Source organism: Hibiscus syriacus, unplaced genomic scaffold (assembly GCF_006381635.1).
Source record: "Hibiscus syriacus cultivar Baekdansim isolate YM2019G1 unplaced genomic scaffold, ASM638163v2 tig00110895_pilon, whole genome shotgun sequence".
In the NCBI taxonomy this organism is placed as follows: Eukaryota; Viridiplantae; Streptophyta; class Magnoliopsida; order Malvales; family Malvaceae; genus Hibiscus; species Hibiscus syriacus.
This window is the reverse complement of record NW_024062903.1, coordinates 2,266,785-2,284,994: the sequence shown is the minus strand read 5'-3', so window position 1 is coordinate 2,284,994 and position 18,210 is coordinate 2,266,785. Positions and strand designations below refer to the sequence as shown.

General features: G+C 33.2%; 2 protein-coding genes across 2 annotated transcripts; both read left to right on the top strand.

The window, feature by feature from the left end:
- The first annotated feature begins 945 nt into the window (after positions 1-945).
- LOC120145944 lies at positions 946-1,804 on the top strand. The gene is made up of 2 exons (XM_039159638.1): positions 946-1,348; positions 1,536-1,804. The coding sequence occupies exons 1-2, from the start codon at positions 946-948 to the stop codon at positions 1,802-1,804; spliced, it is 672 nt and encodes a 223-aa protein (XP_039015569.1).
- Positions 1,805-3,418: 1,614 nt separating this feature from the next.
- LOC120146100 (probable eukaryotic translation initiation factor 5-1) lies at positions 3,419-5,988 on the top strand. The gene is made up of 2 exons (XM_039159754.1): positions 3,419-3,518; positions 4,291-5,988. The coding sequence occupies exon 2, from the start codon at positions 4,548-4,550 to the stop codon at positions 5,877-5,879; it is 1,332 nt and encodes a 443-aa protein (XP_039015685.1). The 5' UTR covers positions 3,419-3,518; positions 4,291-4,547; the 3' UTR covers positions 5,880-5,988.
- Positions 5,989-18,210: the final 12,222 nt, after the last annotated feature.

The following is an 18,210-nucleotide window of genomic DNA, read 5'->3' as shown; positions in this document are numbered from 1 at the left end:
ATCAGTACACTCAATGCATTCGATGTTTCTTCTTTAAAAAGTGCATCGGTACACATTGAATGTGCATCGATACACTTTACCCAGAATTTGTATTACGCCCGAAAATCATCAACTCTTCATTCAATTCTTCTATTTTTTAAGCCCCTATCATATCATTAAACTCAACTACCATTACTTAAACCAACTTGTATTCATATAAACCATCTCTATCTTCCATATCTCATCATGATTCTTAATTTTAAGAATCTTACTAAACTTTCAACTTTGTTATTAATCCTTTCTAACTTCATAAATCTCTTATTCTTAGTGAGGACAAGTCAAATTCCTTCTCAAATTTCACTTATTAACTCTTTTCCAGAAATTCATCTAAAAACTCATTTTCTTTAATCTCTTCTATATCTTTCATCTTGTTATTTTAGAACAAATTAAGCTTTCCTTAAGCTTAATTATCATCTAATGATCATAACCCAACCTTAAAATCAACAATTAATCAACAAGCAAAGAAACTCACCTTTGAGCTTGGATATACGAGAGGAGGAAGAAGAAAAAAGAAAACTCTGGAGAATTCTCTCATTTCCCACGTGGTTCCCTTATCTTATAAAAGGAATATAAAAATTTTCCTTTTCAAAAGACCATTTTGCCCTTTAATTCCTTTAATAATTACTAACAACTTTTAGGAAATATTTCCAGATAAATCATTGAACTATTCAATTTTTCTACTTTAATCACCAAATTCTGAAATATTTCAATTTGGTCACTAACCCGGTATTGAGGATGTTACACTTAACCAATTTCTTGAGCAGTATTTAAGAGGACTTTGTTTTTTAAAACCAAGTTAATGGGCTAAATGGTTGTCTCACGCATAATGGTGGTACAACACTAGTTTTCATACTGCGATAGGTACTACACCTTTTCATGCCCTTATATGGCTATACACCTCCAACAATGACTTGGGCAAATGAGTCAAGGGTGGCTGATGTACAACAGTTTATGCAGGAAAGGGATAATATCAATAGTATACTATTGGATCAACTCACTAAAGCACAACATTGCATGAAATATTATACAAATAGACATCGCAGTGACAGGGAATTTAAGGAAGGGGAGGAAGTTTACCTTAAGCTTCAGCCTTACAAACAGACTTCCTTGGCTTTACCCATGAATTTGAAATTGTCTGCTCGATTCTATGGTCCCAACAAAATAAAGAAACGAATTGGTTCAGTTGCATACCAATTGGAATTACCAGTTCATTCTAAACTTCATCCGGTGTTTCATATTAGCCTTCTGAAAAGAAAAATTGGGGATAAGAACGTTGCTTCAAGAGACCCACCTGAACTCACTGCTGATGGTCAGCTTCGAGTTTATCTTATAATTGTTTTGGATAAACGAGTTATCAAACGAAACAATAGGGCAATAACTTAATTGCTAATTCAGTGGTCAAAATTAGGGGTTGAGAATGCTATCTGGAAAGATTTTACAATCCTTCGATCCCAATTTCCTGATTTTTGATCCTTGAGGACAAGCATCGACTGCAGCTGGGGGTATTGTCATGAACCAGGAGGTGAAATTAGAGGCTGATGAGGAGAAAGGGGGAAACATGGGGAAATTAGGGATTATAATTGGAAATTTAGATGATAAGCATATGGATAAGGTAGAGATGTTACCTGATGGGCAAAGAACCGAGCGTGGGCTGCTGAAGCATGAGACCAGGCTCTTATTGGACCAAGAAATGGCAAGCCCAATAACCTGCATCCAACAAATGAAGACAGAAATGGTTAAGGAATCAATGTTGTTAGAGAAATGATACAGCTGACAATATGTTATGAACTAATTCCTATAAAATAATTCAGTTGTAATAAGATGAAATTATCAATGAAAATATTATGATTCCTATAAAATAATTCAGTTGTAATCAAATGAAATTATCAATGAAAATATTATGAATTCTATTTTCTTCATTCTATTCTCTCTATCTTCTTAATCCTTTCTATTTCTCGTGAGCAATTCACCACACTTGAGCTTGAAACTGTTACCCCTCTTCACTTGTCCCATGTAAATGCAACCCATCTTTGGAGACAAAGGATCAGATTTGATGAGGCTCTCATCTTTAATAGATGATCTGGATCACATGACGGGGATGAAAGTTGGCTTTTGACTAAAATGAGGATGCTTCTGGTAAAGATGGTGATTCTATCCATTCCCCATCAAGAAAGAGAGTTGGGAGACGGATGGGGTTTAAAAGGGTTTGTGAAATTATAACAAAATGTTGCGCTTTTTTCAAAGTTGCAGCCAATAGACTCTGATTCACTTCTTGTTTTAGTCTTCGATTTTGGTATTAAAATGAGTGATGAGAAAGCTCAAGGTTGAAGAAGCTGTCTAGATGTTTGAGTCACGCACACGCGTAAGAGGAAGACCATCACTTTGTGGATTGACCAAGTAAAATTAGAGAAAGCTACTGATCAAGTAATTAAGGCCCCCCACGCCTTGAATCTTCCACTTTCTGTATTGGGATAAAACATTTTTACTCCTTCAATTTAGTCATTAAATACTTTTTAGTCTGCATTGATCTTGGCCCATTTTTAGACCTCTTGATGATGTCACATCATCGAGCTAAAATGAGACAAGTTGTCTAGTTTAGAGGTTAATTTGAATCAAAATAATGTTTAGGGATTAAGTTGCAAAAATCATCAAATTAAAGGACTAATGTGAACCAGAATAAAGTTTAGAGACTAAATTAAAAGAATTCTAAGTGAAATAGAAATCCTTTTGTATTGGAATTTGTAAACAGCAATTCTACGCGGAACAGAAATCCTTTACCCTTCTGTCTTTCTGCCCCACCAATATTCTTTTTATACGTATTTTTTATTTTCATGGTAACACTCTTATAATTTTCTGAAAAAAGAATTATTATTATTTATTTCTATAATCCACATCTTCCATTATATTTGAAGATACTGCATATAGCTTTTTTAGCTTAAATTCAAAAATAAATACTTAGTCCTATTAAACTGTGAATTCTTCCACATAAATTATATGTCAATTTAGTGTATATCTGTAGTATAAAAATTAAATTATTTATGTTAATTTTGTTAAATAATTTAAATACAAACATTACTTTAGTGTAATCTGTAGTATAAAATTTAGTTTTGGAATTCTTATTTTATCATGTTTTCATATTTAATTAAATTTTAATTGTTAAATTTATTTAACATAAACCAATTTCAGATATTTATAAAATCAGAAGATAAAATTACTTGAAATTTTTGTACAACTTGGAAACGAAAAAGGAAAAGGACAAAACTGGGAAATAGAAAATAGAGTTAAGGGCAATGATGTAATACAATAAATCGATCTGATAATAATAATTAAATTCGAAGTTTCTGAGTTTGCCCTAGCGCGTTTAAGATTTCTCCACGTAATTTGGCGTGTATAAAGCAGCGTCTTTCTCTTCTCTTTCTGTACCACCAAATCCCTACATTCTCTTCTCCAATTCCCCTATCTTTTCAATCTCATCAGATGTATGATTCTGCCGTTCCCAGTTTCTTTTCGTTTATTAATCTGTTCATGATTTTCTACCACTTATTCAATCTTTCAACTACTTCTCCGATACCTACATTGATGTTTTCTTTTGTTAAATCTTTGTGTATCTTTTATTGTTTTTTTTATGAGTTTATTTTTGTTTTTGGATTTCTTATACCATCGATGCAGCTTTGTGTCTTTTCTGGTTGAATATTTGTTTTTTTATGATTGGTAATTGATGATTTCTTCGATGTTTAGATTATTGCAATGCGGATTTTAAATCATAAATTATGTCTTTTCTGAGTTTAGTTTTTATTATTTAACTTTGAACATAATGATTAGCTTATTTAATACGGATTTTATAGTTCTTAGTAATTACTTATTTAATTTACCTTGTAACAATTTTGAATCGTTATGTTATTTATTGTTAGGATGTTTGGGAATTGAGATTTTAATTTTTCAGTTTGATCTGTCTGATTTAATTTAACAATTATTTTAACGTTTTAACTATCTGGTTGTTATGGAGGGTCTTACAAAGAAAGAAATTTAATCTTTTGTTTTGTAATGTTTTCATATCTAGATTAATCTTGGAATCTTTAGGCTTTAAGAATTGATATTTGTTGATTCTGATATTTACATTTGAAATTTGATGAATGTTGGTATATTTCATGTAGATTTGAAACAGTTTTCCTGTTGTTGATGAATTTTCTGCTGGTTATTGATATAATAAATGTTCAACCTTTGCCCGGATGGATTTTGTTATTCATTCAGGAAGTTGGCAGCTTAATCTGCTGTGTCTGCTGCTTGTCAAAGTGGAGAGTGTTACGATTGCATCTTCTTTTATGTCTGAACGGGCCTCTCTCTCTTTTTCATCTGTTGGATTGCTCGGAGAGTACTGTCCCACTTTTAGAGAGAAGAATATAATCTCCTCTTCCGAAGTTGTATGCATGCATATTGAGGTCTATAGCACACACAGTCTCGGTTTCCATTTTATGCAACCTCTTCCAAGTGCAACAGTTTGATCAAAGATGGCTTTGCAAAATATTGGTGCTTCGAATAGTGATGATGCCTTTTATAGGTATAAGATGCCCAAAATGATAACTAAGATTGAAGGGAGAGGAAATGGCATCAAGACTAATGTAGTTAATATGGTTGAAATTGCAAAGGCTTTGGCTAGACCTGCCTCTTACACTACGAAGTATTTTGGCTGTGAATTGGGAGCTCAATCAAAGTTTGATGAGAAGACTGGAACTTCACATGTAAATGGGGCCCATGACACTGCTAAGCTTGCGGGGCTTCTTGAGAACTTTATTAAGAAGTTTGTTCAGTGCTATGGTTGTGGGAACCCCGAAACAGAGATTATTATTACAAAGACACAGATGATTACCCTAAAATGTGCTGCATGTGGATTTATTTCTGATGTTGACATGCGAGATAAGCTTACCACATTCATTCTTAAAAACCCACCAGAGGCAAAGAAGTCATCAAAAGACAAGAAAGCAATGAGGAGGGCTGAAAAGGAAAGACTCAAAGAGGGTGAGGCTGCTGATGAAGAGCTGAAGAAGATTAAAAAAGAGGCTAAAAAGAAGGGTTCCTCTACTACTACTTCGAAGGTTGCTGCTCCCAAAGGTGCAGTAACGAAGAAGAAAGGCAAGCATTCTGATGAGGATTACTCCCCTGAACAAAGCCAGGCCGATGAGAATGAGGTGGCAAGTTACGATGACGACGATGTCCAGTGGCAAACAGATACTTCTCTGGAGGCTGCTAAGCAACGCATTCAGGAGCAGTTGAGTGCTGTTACTGCAGACATGGTGATGCTATCTACCTGTGAAGAGAAGAAAAAATCTGTAAAGAAGTCTCCGGAGCATGATGTTAAGGCACCTGAAAAGGTTGTCAGTGCCCATGAGAAACTTGTTGATGAGATAAAGGAACATCTCAAGAAGGGGTCTTCTCCTTCTCAGCTTAAATCCTTCCTAGGTTCGCTCTCTGGAACTTCCCAAGAAATCACAAATGCCCTTTTTACTGTACTCTTTGATGATGTTGGAAAGGGGTTTGCAAAGGAAGTAACTAAAAAGAAGAACTACCTTGTAGCAGCAGCGGCAGCTGCCACCAAAGAAGAGGGATGGCAAATGATGCTCCTACATTCTATCGAGTCATTTTGTGGCAAGGCAAGCCCTGATGCGGCAAAGGAGGTGGCTTTAGTTATCAAGGTGTTGTATGATGATGACATCTTGGAAGAAGAGTTCATCATGGAGTGGTACCAGAAAGGAATAACTGGTAGTAGTAAGAGTTCTCAGATATGGAAGAATGTCAAGCCCTTTCTTGAGTGGCTCCAGAATGCCGAGTCGGAGTCGGAGTGATTATGGAACTCTTGGTATGACGGTTAATTTCATTTCAAGTATGTCTCTCATTTGGTCTTGTTAAATAAGTTACAGCCCTCTGTTATTTGAGTAGTTTTCTTGATCTTAATTAAGACTACATTTCCATTTGAATTGAGTTTTGCTGTTTTGGGCGTTTAATTTCCAAACCATCCTTCCCCCGTCTAAGGGGTATTTTACTACTCGCCCAATTTTGGTTCGTGTTTTTGTTTCTAGTTAACTTGAAACTTCTAGTTAGTTATTTTAATGAAATATTAAATTATTCTAAAATAAAAAAAGCACGAAATTAATATAATTTTTTTAAATGTCAAACATTTGTTGAATTATAATTAAAATGATAGAAGATATAAATTTTGGTACTAAAATTGTTAATTGTACTCTGACGTGTACATTCTCTACATTTAATTATGCAACTTTCACATCCGTATAAGAACTTGTAAATCGATAAAGATACTCTTTATTGTCCATTATATTATTAAATTGATACTCACTATGAGTGGGAAAAAAAATTGTGTAAAAGCTTGACCTAGTAATGATAAAGAAAATCTCAAAGCTAAAGATGAAAATGCTTTATTTCATTAGTCCAACGTTCCATGCTCACTTGCGGTTGCCCTTGACCTCCCAAATAGTTTTGAGCTTCACTTCCACGGCAAAGCTAATTTCAATTACACAAATGTATACTCATTTATATGTGGTCTACTTATTCGAAGATATCGGACACATAATTTAATATAAATATTGTCAATTTTTTTTAAAAAATATATTAAAATTTTAGAAAGATAAAATTATAAAAAATATTTGAAATTAGATCGTTAATAAAATATAAAAAATATGTAATTGTATATGTCGAAACGGTCCTCGCAGCTTTTTAGTGCTATAGTGAGGATCGATCCAACTTAATATTGAAACATGTTGGGTTTTAAATAAATACATAAATATACAATTTTGGAATCGTCATCAAACTTTGAGTTAGGTAGGTTGAATACCTAAAAATACATTTTAAAATAATTTTAAGAAAAATAATTTTAAAAGATAAAAAATTGATTTGACCATAGATTCGTTTTGAAAAAAGGTTCGGGAGTCGGTTACGTGTGGGAAAAATTAACACCCCCACAACGCCCAAAATTAGTACCTAAATGATTATACGTCATCTAAATATTAAAATTAGTAAATTTGAATAACGTTTATATTATGATACTTTTTTAGAAAAATAAAAAAAGATATTATTTTATACGAATAATCTTTGAAAATACCTCCCTAGTAAATAAAGGGGGTATTTTTATGGATTCCTCGTACAAAAGAATAAAGTCAAAATTTTAGATAAAATGCATACATTAATTATATTAAACAAATATATTCGAATATAAAATCTATTATTTTATTCGAATAATTCTTGGAAACACACCCATTGTCAGTTAAGGAGCATTTCTATAAATTTCTCGAGTAAAATAACATTTTAAAAGTATTACAATTAGCAAAAATTAACAAATATGTAAATGTTGGATTAAAAGAATAAATTATTAAATTTAGAGATTAAATTATAAAACTAACAAATGATCAAGGCAACCATTGCAAATATCTCACATATATGCACTTTAAACATAAATAAACAAATAGTATTATTTTAGAATAAAAAATTTAAATTCGAGGATTAAATTGTAAAGAAAGTAAAATTATAGGCATAAATGAGACTAACATGCAAAATAGGTACTGGTAGTGTAATTTGACCATTATCACAATTTGGGGTTAAAAATGAAAACTATTAAAATCTAAGGACTAAATCGGATATTTTACCCAAAATACATATAAATATGTTCAGTGACTAAAATAGAAACAACGTAAAATTTGAAATACAAATTAAAATAAACAAAAATTAATTTCAATGACCAAAATGAAAAGTTACTAAATAAAGAGGCTGCGAGAATGATTTACCCATGCGCTAAAACGCAGAAATCCCATCCCCAAAACGACGTCGTATGGGGAGGAGTATATATACCCTTAAACCGGCCCTTAAGGGCCTTAATTCTCTCTCATTTTCCATTTTCACTTCTTTTTCTAAAAAAGAGACTTTTTCTCTAGCTTCTCTCTACCTTCCCTCATCGGAGAAAGGCCGGCCACCGTCGACGATCGTTCGCTGGAGTTCTCCGCCACCGCATACGGCGACCGTAGTTAGAAAAACCACTTAAAATGACCTTTGGTCTTTCCTAAACTTGAATTCGACCACCAATCCCCCTAATATTAAATCGATCGTCCTAGATCTAAGAAAAACAAAGGGGTTACCGTCAGTTTTCGATGTTTCTTTTCTCTAGCGACGAGGCGCGTGACTTTGAATGATAATATACTCCTTTCTTTCTCTTTGTTTTCCTTTTCTTTTTTGCTTTCTAATTATTGCTTGTGGTTGTGTTATATTCCCTCATATTTTTCCTTGCAGGTTATGGTTTTTATAGGCCCCATGGCTCTTCCTTCGGACCAGTCGAAGAGGAGAAGCCCTGTGAGTCACTGGGGCTATGGTGGTGACTCACCTAGGAGCGGGTGTGACTCACCAGAGGCATCCATGAGTCACCAAGGGCGGCCGTGAGTTGGGTGGATTAAATACACCCAGATATTTTAGATCTGGATGGTGCAATCCGAAAATGACAGCAGTGGCTCACGCGATGGAAAATGAGTGGTGAAGCTCACGCGCTGGTCAATGGTCATCCATGGTGGCGGCGACTGATAATTCCTTAAGGTAAACCCTAATCCTAATCCAATCTAGACCATTGGATCTAAATCAGATCCAACGGTTAAGGATAAAGGTGGCTGGGAGAATGATACAAAACCTTAACCGGGTTTGAGCCTATTGACTGGGTCTAGGTTTAGGTTATTCTGCTGGGATGATTAATATATTTCTGGGTCTGTAATAATGTAATTATTATTTAATAATAATAATAATTATTATTATTATTATTATTATATTTTGGATGAAAACCATGTCTACAGTTGCCCATCTTTGCTCATTCTTATGTCAACAACAATAAGGCAAAGACGAAGAGACAATAAGTTTTCGTCCACTCAACTTCATGCTTTGAATTTTGACGAGATACCATTATTTCTCCAGAGCAAATCAGACTTGATTTTTTCCTCTTTTTCGGGTAGTCAGATCAATTTTGGAAGACGGGTTTGCTACATTCTTCTTTCAAGGGAGATCAAACTTGATTTGTTCCTCTTTTTTAGGTAGTCATATCAATTTTGAAAGACAAGTCTACTCCTCTCTTCTTTCAGGGGAGATAAGACTTGACCTATTCCTCTTTTTTGGGTAATCAGATCAATTTCGGAAGACGGGTCTGCTCTATTCTTCTTTTAGGGGAGATCAAACTTGATCTGATCCTCTTTTTGGGTAGTCAGATCAATTTTGGAAGACGTGTCTGCTCCACTTTTCTTTCAGGGAAAATCAGACTTAAGGATTGATTTGCTTCGTTGTTTCTTTAGGAAGACCAAATCTGACAGATTGACTCATCTTCAAGAATAACAAAGATTGACTTTTCTTCACGAGGAAGTCAAGGATTGGTTCATCTTAACGAGGGAGTCAGGACTAACAAAGATTTATTTCTCTTTAGGAATAACAAAAATTGACTTCTCTTCATGAGGATGTCAATTATTGACTCATCTTCAGAAATAACAAAGATTGACTTCTCTTCACGAGGAAATCAATGATTGGTTCCTCTTCACGAGGGAGTCAAGAATAACAAAGATTGAATTCTCTTCACGAGAAAGTCAAGGATTGACTCCTCTTCAAGAATAAAAAAGATTGACTTCTCTTCATGAGGAAGTCAAAGATTGGTTCCTCTTAATGAGGGAGTCAGGAATAACAAAGATTGACTTCTCTTCATGAGAAAGTCAAGGATTGACTCCTCTTCATGAATAACAAAGATTGACTTCTCCTCACGAGGAAGTCAAAGATTGGTTCCTCTTCACGAGGGAGTCAGGAATAATAAATATTGAATTCTCTTCACAAGGAAGTCAATTTGAAGCGTCAAGGGAAAATGATTTTTAGTAAGACAAGATTGAGTTCTTTAGGAAACATGTTATAAGAAAGCTACGATTAAAGTTTCTAGAGAAACCATCTTAAGATAGACAAAATTTCTCAAAACAAATTTTACAAACATTATCATGAGGAAGATCAAAATTTATCATTTATGAATGAAATGATGTATGATGAAATGAATCAAATTCGTGTATATGACTATGCCTAACTCGGCAAATATCACTAAGAGAGCATCGTCTGTTCTAATTTGACTCTTGAAACATATATGAGGGTATCCTAATTCCTTTTGTGTCTCCACATCTAATCAGATCTTGAACAAAGATATTTGTACCACATAACAACTCATCGTTCAATCTTAATTGGCTTCACTAGTTTCTTACTGTTAAAATTTCATCGCTCATTCTAAAGAAATCTTCACTATTCTTCACTTTTAACCTTGGGGTTGTAAAAGACAACCTTAATCTTGGGTCAAAAAATGGAAACAAAGCCTGATCGCAACATTGGTTCAATGCCATATTGTAACACCCATAACCCGTATAATTATACCTATACAGATTATAGATGTCATCCGTATTAAAAAAAACCAATTCAAAATTCAAAAGCTATTTAAAATTTATTTTCTTAAAATAGTAAATAATATTATAAAAATACCATGTCATATAAATCATGTTTCGTTGTAACTAATTTAATTCAAAATATTTATTTTATATGAATAGTGAATAGTTCCTGTGAACAGTTACAGTGAATAGTGGGGGAATCGATTCCCTGTAGTAGGGGAATCGGTTACCCTTTTGTAATCTGGAAATTTGCCAAAACGCGGTTACTGTAGTAATGAACAGTAACTGCTACAGTAACTGCGAAAATACATATAAGTTCATAAAATTCCATTTTCTTGTTTCCAATTTTGTTCAACAAAGCAAATAAAACATAATAATTACATAATAATTACATGCCACTAATTAAATCTACATTACATTTTAGGATGTCTTACTGATAAAGAAATATACGTCTTGATGCTTGATGTTGCCTTGAACTCTCTATTCTTCTACGAGCTTTTTACCTACGCGTGAAAATCATCACACGCTAAGTATATACTTAGTGAGGCAATTAAAACATTTTACAGTGCAATACAATTCATGCATAATTTTATTATAAAAACCAAATACCTTACAATCATATTATCAGCATATCCAATATTTTACCATGATAAAAAATAATATAACTGAATATAAAATTCCTTACCAATATACTTGCCATTAATTTCTTAAGCTCATAAGCTTAATTTCGTGCTTACCATTTATTAACCAATAATGTATAAAACCATAGACAATAGCCCAATATACAACCCTGAGGACCCTGGGTATACGAGTAAAATACATGCACCGTAGTGCTAAACCTGCACTAAGCTTATGCCATAGTGCTAATCCAGACAATACACATAAGGTTGTGCCCACCACCTACACTAAGCTTACGCTATAGTGCTAATCCGGACATAAACCTGCACTTAGTGTCCTTACACACTATAGTGCTAATATAAACCTGCAGCTGCTATACTCTATGGCATGCCAACTATACCCTGTCCCTCAATGACTTATTCGGGCATATAGTCTACTTTATTCAATCCATCCATGGTAAATTATATTATTATAATTTAACATTGGGCAGTTAATACCCGAAATAACATTCATGGTAAAATATCACATCTTCAAAAATCAAAGCATTACAATTTCATACTATGACATATCAATGTCATATCAATTTATAAAAATATGATATAATATCATGCTGATAAAACAAGGTCGACAAAATTGAATGTGTATTGTATAATATCATGCAGGTGGTGGGCACAACCTACACTAAGCTTACGCTATAGTGCTAATCCGGACAATACCCGAAAAACCATTTATACTATGTGTATAATATAGATTCATGGCAACCTTATGATATAATATCATGCTGATAAAACAAGGTCGACAAAAATATAATATAATATCAGGAAGTCTTCCTGATGATGTATAATACATCCGTATAATTTCATGCATGTGTTGCACTCACCTTGACACTTTATAATTTTCCAAAATAAGCCTCACTATTGTCCACAATAACCCTTTTCTTTTATACTCGAATCGTTTTGAACACCGAGTAAATCACAATCTGTACATAATATAGATTCATACTTATATATGTTAGTATTGTACTATCATAAATATATAACCAAAATATATTCCATAATCATGCTTCAAACTATTCACCACCATATAATTTAACATTATTAATTCTTTTTAGTATTGGAACCAACTTTTCCAATTTACTCAAAATGGTCCTTCACCATTTTATCACCTAAATCTTTAATACCAAAAATTCCAGTATAGCACATCAATTATATAACACTTACACAACAATCCCTTAATTTTTCTGGAATTTACGAATTGATCTCCAACTTTTCAAAACTTACAAAATGATCCCCAATTTTCCTAAGGCCTGTATAATACTTCCTTCATCATTTCCAACTCATATATAATTTTTCCATAATTTTTCTCACTCAAACAAATCCATGATCAAAACTCATAGAACAAATTCTCAAAAGATTAAACATGTTCTAATCATCACACATGCTTGAATATGAATCTACTACCTCACAAACATCAAAATCCATCATCAATTTCATGATCCCTTTTTATGAACACAAACCCTTAAATTTAGGATCTTTGAACACCAACAAGATTACCATGCCATATTGGTACCAAAAGATAGTTTTTCTCATACAACCATTTTCTATTTACAACTTACACAAAATATTGAATCAAATTGCTTGAAAATGGAGTTGGAATTTTCTCTTACCTTTGGAGAAACCCATGGCTGATTTTGGGAGAAGAAGATGAACAATTGAAATGATATGTTGGGTGCATATCATAATACTTTACATTATAATCCACTTAAATGAATATAATATTCACTTAATTGGGATAAGACCAATTTACCCTTAATGAATCTTCTTATTTACCATAAAACCATGACAACTCATCCTTATCATAATTCAAAGTCAAAGATGAAATATTTTGACTTTAAATTCAAAACTTGCATTTTAGTCACCAAATTCCACTATTTCAATTAAATCTGAAAAATTCCATATTTTCAGACCAAATTTCTTTGATCCAAAATATTAAAATAATATTTCCAACCATTTTATAACATCCTTCAAATTTTTGTAAAATTCCAATTCAATTTGAAATTACCGATTCCTTACCGGTTTTAACCATTTCTAATTTTTCTTTACCAAATTCCAAATATAATTCCATAAAACCCCATTCTCAAGAGTAAACTATCTATTTATGAAATAAAATTCTTTTCAAGAACTTTACCACTTAATTTCCTAAAATTTCTTCCAAGTTTTATACTTTGACCATCAAACTTTCAAAAGTTATATTTTAGTCACTAACCAAAATTTGGGGTATTACACATATTCATTGGTTCGTAAAAACATTCTACAACACATTCATCCTTTCATGTGGCTTCTGCCTAGATTTTCAATGGTGTTCAAAGCTTTTGTATATCATTATAAAAACACCAAAACTCAGTGGGAATAATAAATGGGATGCTTCATCTCACCAGATTAATGCATGTGAAATTACCAGACTAATGCAACTGTATGATGGACAAAACGATCATATATGGTAAGCTTCACTATCCCTGTTTCACCATTTTCATTCTTCATACCCTTATGTATAAATAAATGTCTGCTCAAATCAATGAGCTTGTATTCTCATATGATATGGGCCTTTAAAAGTACCCCATATTAATACTTCTAGATGATCCAACACTAATTCTAAGTATGAGCTCTATGTTTGAGATGTATGCCAACTACCAACTACTCCAAAGATATTGTCTTGTTCGAAAATGTTTTTCTCATTTCTTTTATTTTAAAAATCAAAGAATGAAAGAATTTTATAAAGTGTTACTCCTTAATTCATACTCACAATTGAATAAAATCATAAACATGAGTTCACAGAATATAAAAAGAATCAACAACTATTTTAATATTTTCAAAGTTATAGCTCTTTGACAAGTGTCACAATTGATGGGTTGGCTTCAGGTTGGTTTCCTATTTTCTAAGGTTTTAGTCACCAAATATGTCTTTTCTTCCTTAGTTCTTGTGAACATTATAACATGCCCCTCTTTCTTGGCTTGGTATTTTAACATGATGCAGACAAAATGACGCAACTAGTATATTCAATTACTAGAATTTTTAGAACACTTCTATTTGGTCTTCTGAAATCTTCCATTCGTTCAAGCTTCGCAGTTCCTTAGCAAAGGTAGTGTAGAGATATAAGTCTAAATATAAAATTCCTAAGTGTTTGTGTGAGGTTGACTATAACAAGTGTTCCTCAACTCCCTTAGTCAATTTTACTGAAACTTCTTGTTATATAAATTAGATTTAATTTGCCATTGTTTGGCTAGCTGAATTAAACTTTATTGTAATTTCCTTTATTGGGCTAGCAAAAGGATTCATCTCATCACAAAGTCTTCGACTTGACAATCACAGTAGAGCAAACATCAAACTGCCGAATACCCGAGCACTGTCATGGTTTGAATACAATCTATTCATAAAGCCAGGGAATTTGAGTTTCCTCTATAACCAATTGCTTTAGTGGAATAACTTAACTTTATTGCATAATCTATAATAATAAATCTATCATCCTTTTGAGTATTCAGATTAGAATTTCTTAAGCTCATTGAAAAGAACCTGTTATAGTCTATGTGTCTTTTTTTATGTTCAGATAATCCCATATTTAGAATTCATTTCTCAAACAACTGACCTATACTAAAATCCATCCACTCCATCATTCCATTTGTTAAGATTAGGATCATCATTGAACGTCCTCAACAGAAGTGTAGTCTAGTTAGTTTTGCAATATTATACACAAGAGATGCCCCATGTTGCCCACTCCTATGAATACCTTAATACCAAGCCTCTTGTTCATTTCCTTATAAAAGGAGAAGACTCTATTGGTCCTTGTAAGAGAAGGATATGGTGCTCGAGTGTATATCTTATGGGGTAAGGTTTAGGGTCTTTGCTTTATTAGGTTTCAATCTTGTTACATTGTCAAAGATCCATAACTCTAATTATTTAAAGAGTTTTAATTCAGTTGATACCCAATGAATTTCAATATTGTAAATTTGATTCAATGCTCACCATCTTTATACTAACACAAATTTATTTAAATAACCTTACAAAAAGGCTAAGAAAGGACAAAAAAATATATTCAAACAAGATACTGCAAATGGAAGGTACAACTGTGGTGGATAACGACTTCCACTTGTTCATCTACAATACCTCATTACTCCTAAAATGTTAGGTGTGTAATCGGACTAGGGTCTTTTTCCTTATTTGTTCCCCATCTCTTGATCATTTCTCGTGTCACGACTCCCTTGTCGACGAGCTTTTCTATTTCTTCCATAAATGGTATGCACTTGTAAGTGGGATGACCTAATGCCCCCAGATGAAAATCACAAGCACTATACGAGTCATAACCATAAGCAAATGGGCTATTCTTCACTCTTAAAGGCCTTGGAGTGAGGTACTGACTCTTGATTAAAGGGGATAGTAAGTCAACAATAGGCACTTGAAAAACCTTGAGGATCGTATTTTTCAAAGACATCTTTTGCGGCCAGTCCTATATAACCTCTTCTTTAACTTCTTTCTCATCATTTAGCATCTCTTTCTCAGTTTTTAACATAAGAGAGGTATCGAGAGTTGAATCTTTTATCTCTATCTCATTTACCTTACTTTTATTGATTTTGATCTTTTTCTTTTTTACGCCCTATTCCGTATACACTTCACTCGTTTTAACCCCATTAACTCAATTCTAGGGGTTGACTTCCAATTGTCTGACCGAAACAGACTGATTATTATCATCCACCTCTATAAATCCATAAGCCAAAAGATCTTGGACTTGTCGCTTGAAGTTGTTGTAATTCTCAATAGTGTGTCCTCGAGTTCCAGCATGATATTCATAAGAAACTTTCTCATTGTACCAACTTGAATAAGGGGGAAGCAGAAGGTTAATCGAACGTGGAGCAATCAGCTGGGCTTGGAGCAACTTGGGATATAACTTGATGTATTACAATGAAGGGAAGTTGGGTAGAAGCTCTTTTGACCTCATTTTATCCTTGCCATTATTATGAACATCTTGAAGACCTTGTGACTGATCACCAAAATGTTTACTTCGAAGATTTAACTTTAGAACAACGTCTTGGGAGAGACATTAGTTTGCAGATCTCCCTTCATCGATAAATTTTGAGCTTCTGGGGAGCTAGGTTTTCCATCTTCAAAGCATAGCAACCCTTCCGTGATGAGGTTTTAAACATTTAATCTCACAATTGCACAACTTTCCATAAAGTGGCTAAATTCTCCAGAATGATAGCCACAAGAATTTTTGACACTTTGCCAATCTGAACGCAAATAAGTATTAGACCTTGGAGGAATAGGCGTTAGGAGGTCACTTTCGAAGAGAAATGGTAACAAGTCTGAATATGAAATTGGAATCGGAACAAGAGGTATTCTCTTCTTTTTCTTTATATTCTTTTTAGTCTTCTTCAATGGCACTTGAACCTCTTTCATGCTTCTTTTCTTTTATTTAGGCTCAACTTTCGTGTTAGAAGTTTTACCCTTAATTTTTGTTATTTCCAGCATGATCTCTGTCGCATTTTCTAGAATTATACCTGATTTTTGGAGTTGAATCGAATTACCACATTCTTCAACAGGTTATTGGTCATTTATTATCATTACATTGTCTGCACCACTAACATTCAGATTCTCACTCGAAGTTTTCATTTTTTTCTTACACAGTAGGGTCCTCTAATGTTTTATCCCCATATATTATTGTAACCATCATACTCATCAGCTTGGACATCTGTTCCTTGGACTCAACTTGAAACTTTCTTGCTTCATCAAACATTTCTTGTTGGGTCTTTACGAGTTGCTCCTAGATTTTCTCGATCTTACTAATACGTGCTAATATTTCTTTTATTGCTTTCAATCTTTTTTTTGGAGATATACCTCGAGTGACTTTAATTTGCTTTCAGAACTTCTGTCATAATATCCATCACAAATTACTTTCATGTTTTCATGATCGACACATGTTAATAAGCTATGCAATGTATGACGTATAGATGTGAATTGTAAAGATGCAAAAAATGAAAATGCGAAAATACAGAAATGGAATGCAAACTATGAGATACAAATGTTATCAATCGAATATAAATTGAATGTCGATAATTGCATAAAATAGCGTACTAGTTAAAGAGACATACATTGCCTTTTGAATTAAAATAAAATGAATTAATTATAATTTTTATAAAAATAAACTCGACTTATTTCAAGTTCACTTTGCATTCGAATGTCGTATCGAATCGCACTACTTCAATCAAGCAGTGTTTTTCACGCTCATTCTACGATAGAGTGTTCTTGAAAACATTCAAATAAAATATTTAGAACGAAAATTAACATCAAGTATGTAAGACACCCGTTTTTGACCGGCTTTAAAAAAATATTATAAATATTATTACTATATTATTATTATTATTATTAATGTTATTGTTACATTTATGTAGGCCAATCAGAAGACAATTACAAGCCCATAATACAAATCCTGGAGCCCAAACCCAACAGCCTATATTACAAGTTACAACCCAACAAATTGGATTAAGACCTAAATTCGGCTCAACTCAACAACAATAATAATTAGGGTTTTTAAACCCTAAAACACAAGCTACCGTTGCCTCCAACAATGACAGTGTCATCATCGTCGAGTCATCAACAAGGTCACCTGCGTCACTGCATATGTCAAAAAGCAACCAAGAATCAATACCGAATCAACCATCCACTAAATCGATATTTTTAATCCTAAAATTTTGTTAATGCTGTCTACACTACCATGCCATTATTTGGACATCAATGGATAACCCACTATCGAGCAATGAAAATTTTTTATAAATGGGAGGATGTCCATTCGAAGGGGGGGGGGGGGGGCATTACATTCGAAAGGGAGCTCATCAACAACAGGGGACCCATTTTTTTTGAAAAGGCAAGAAAAGCACGAAATAGTTAGTTCTTTAATCGTCTTTTACATAACGAAGCATCCAAAACAAAAGCAGTGTAATCGGGTCTTCTCCATCTTCTTTGAAATCAATAAAGATTATATTTGAGGTATTCCTTGTACTTTCTTAATTTCCAGTACATTAAGTGTGTGTGTGTGATTCATTTTGAAATAAATTAAAAAGTGAAAA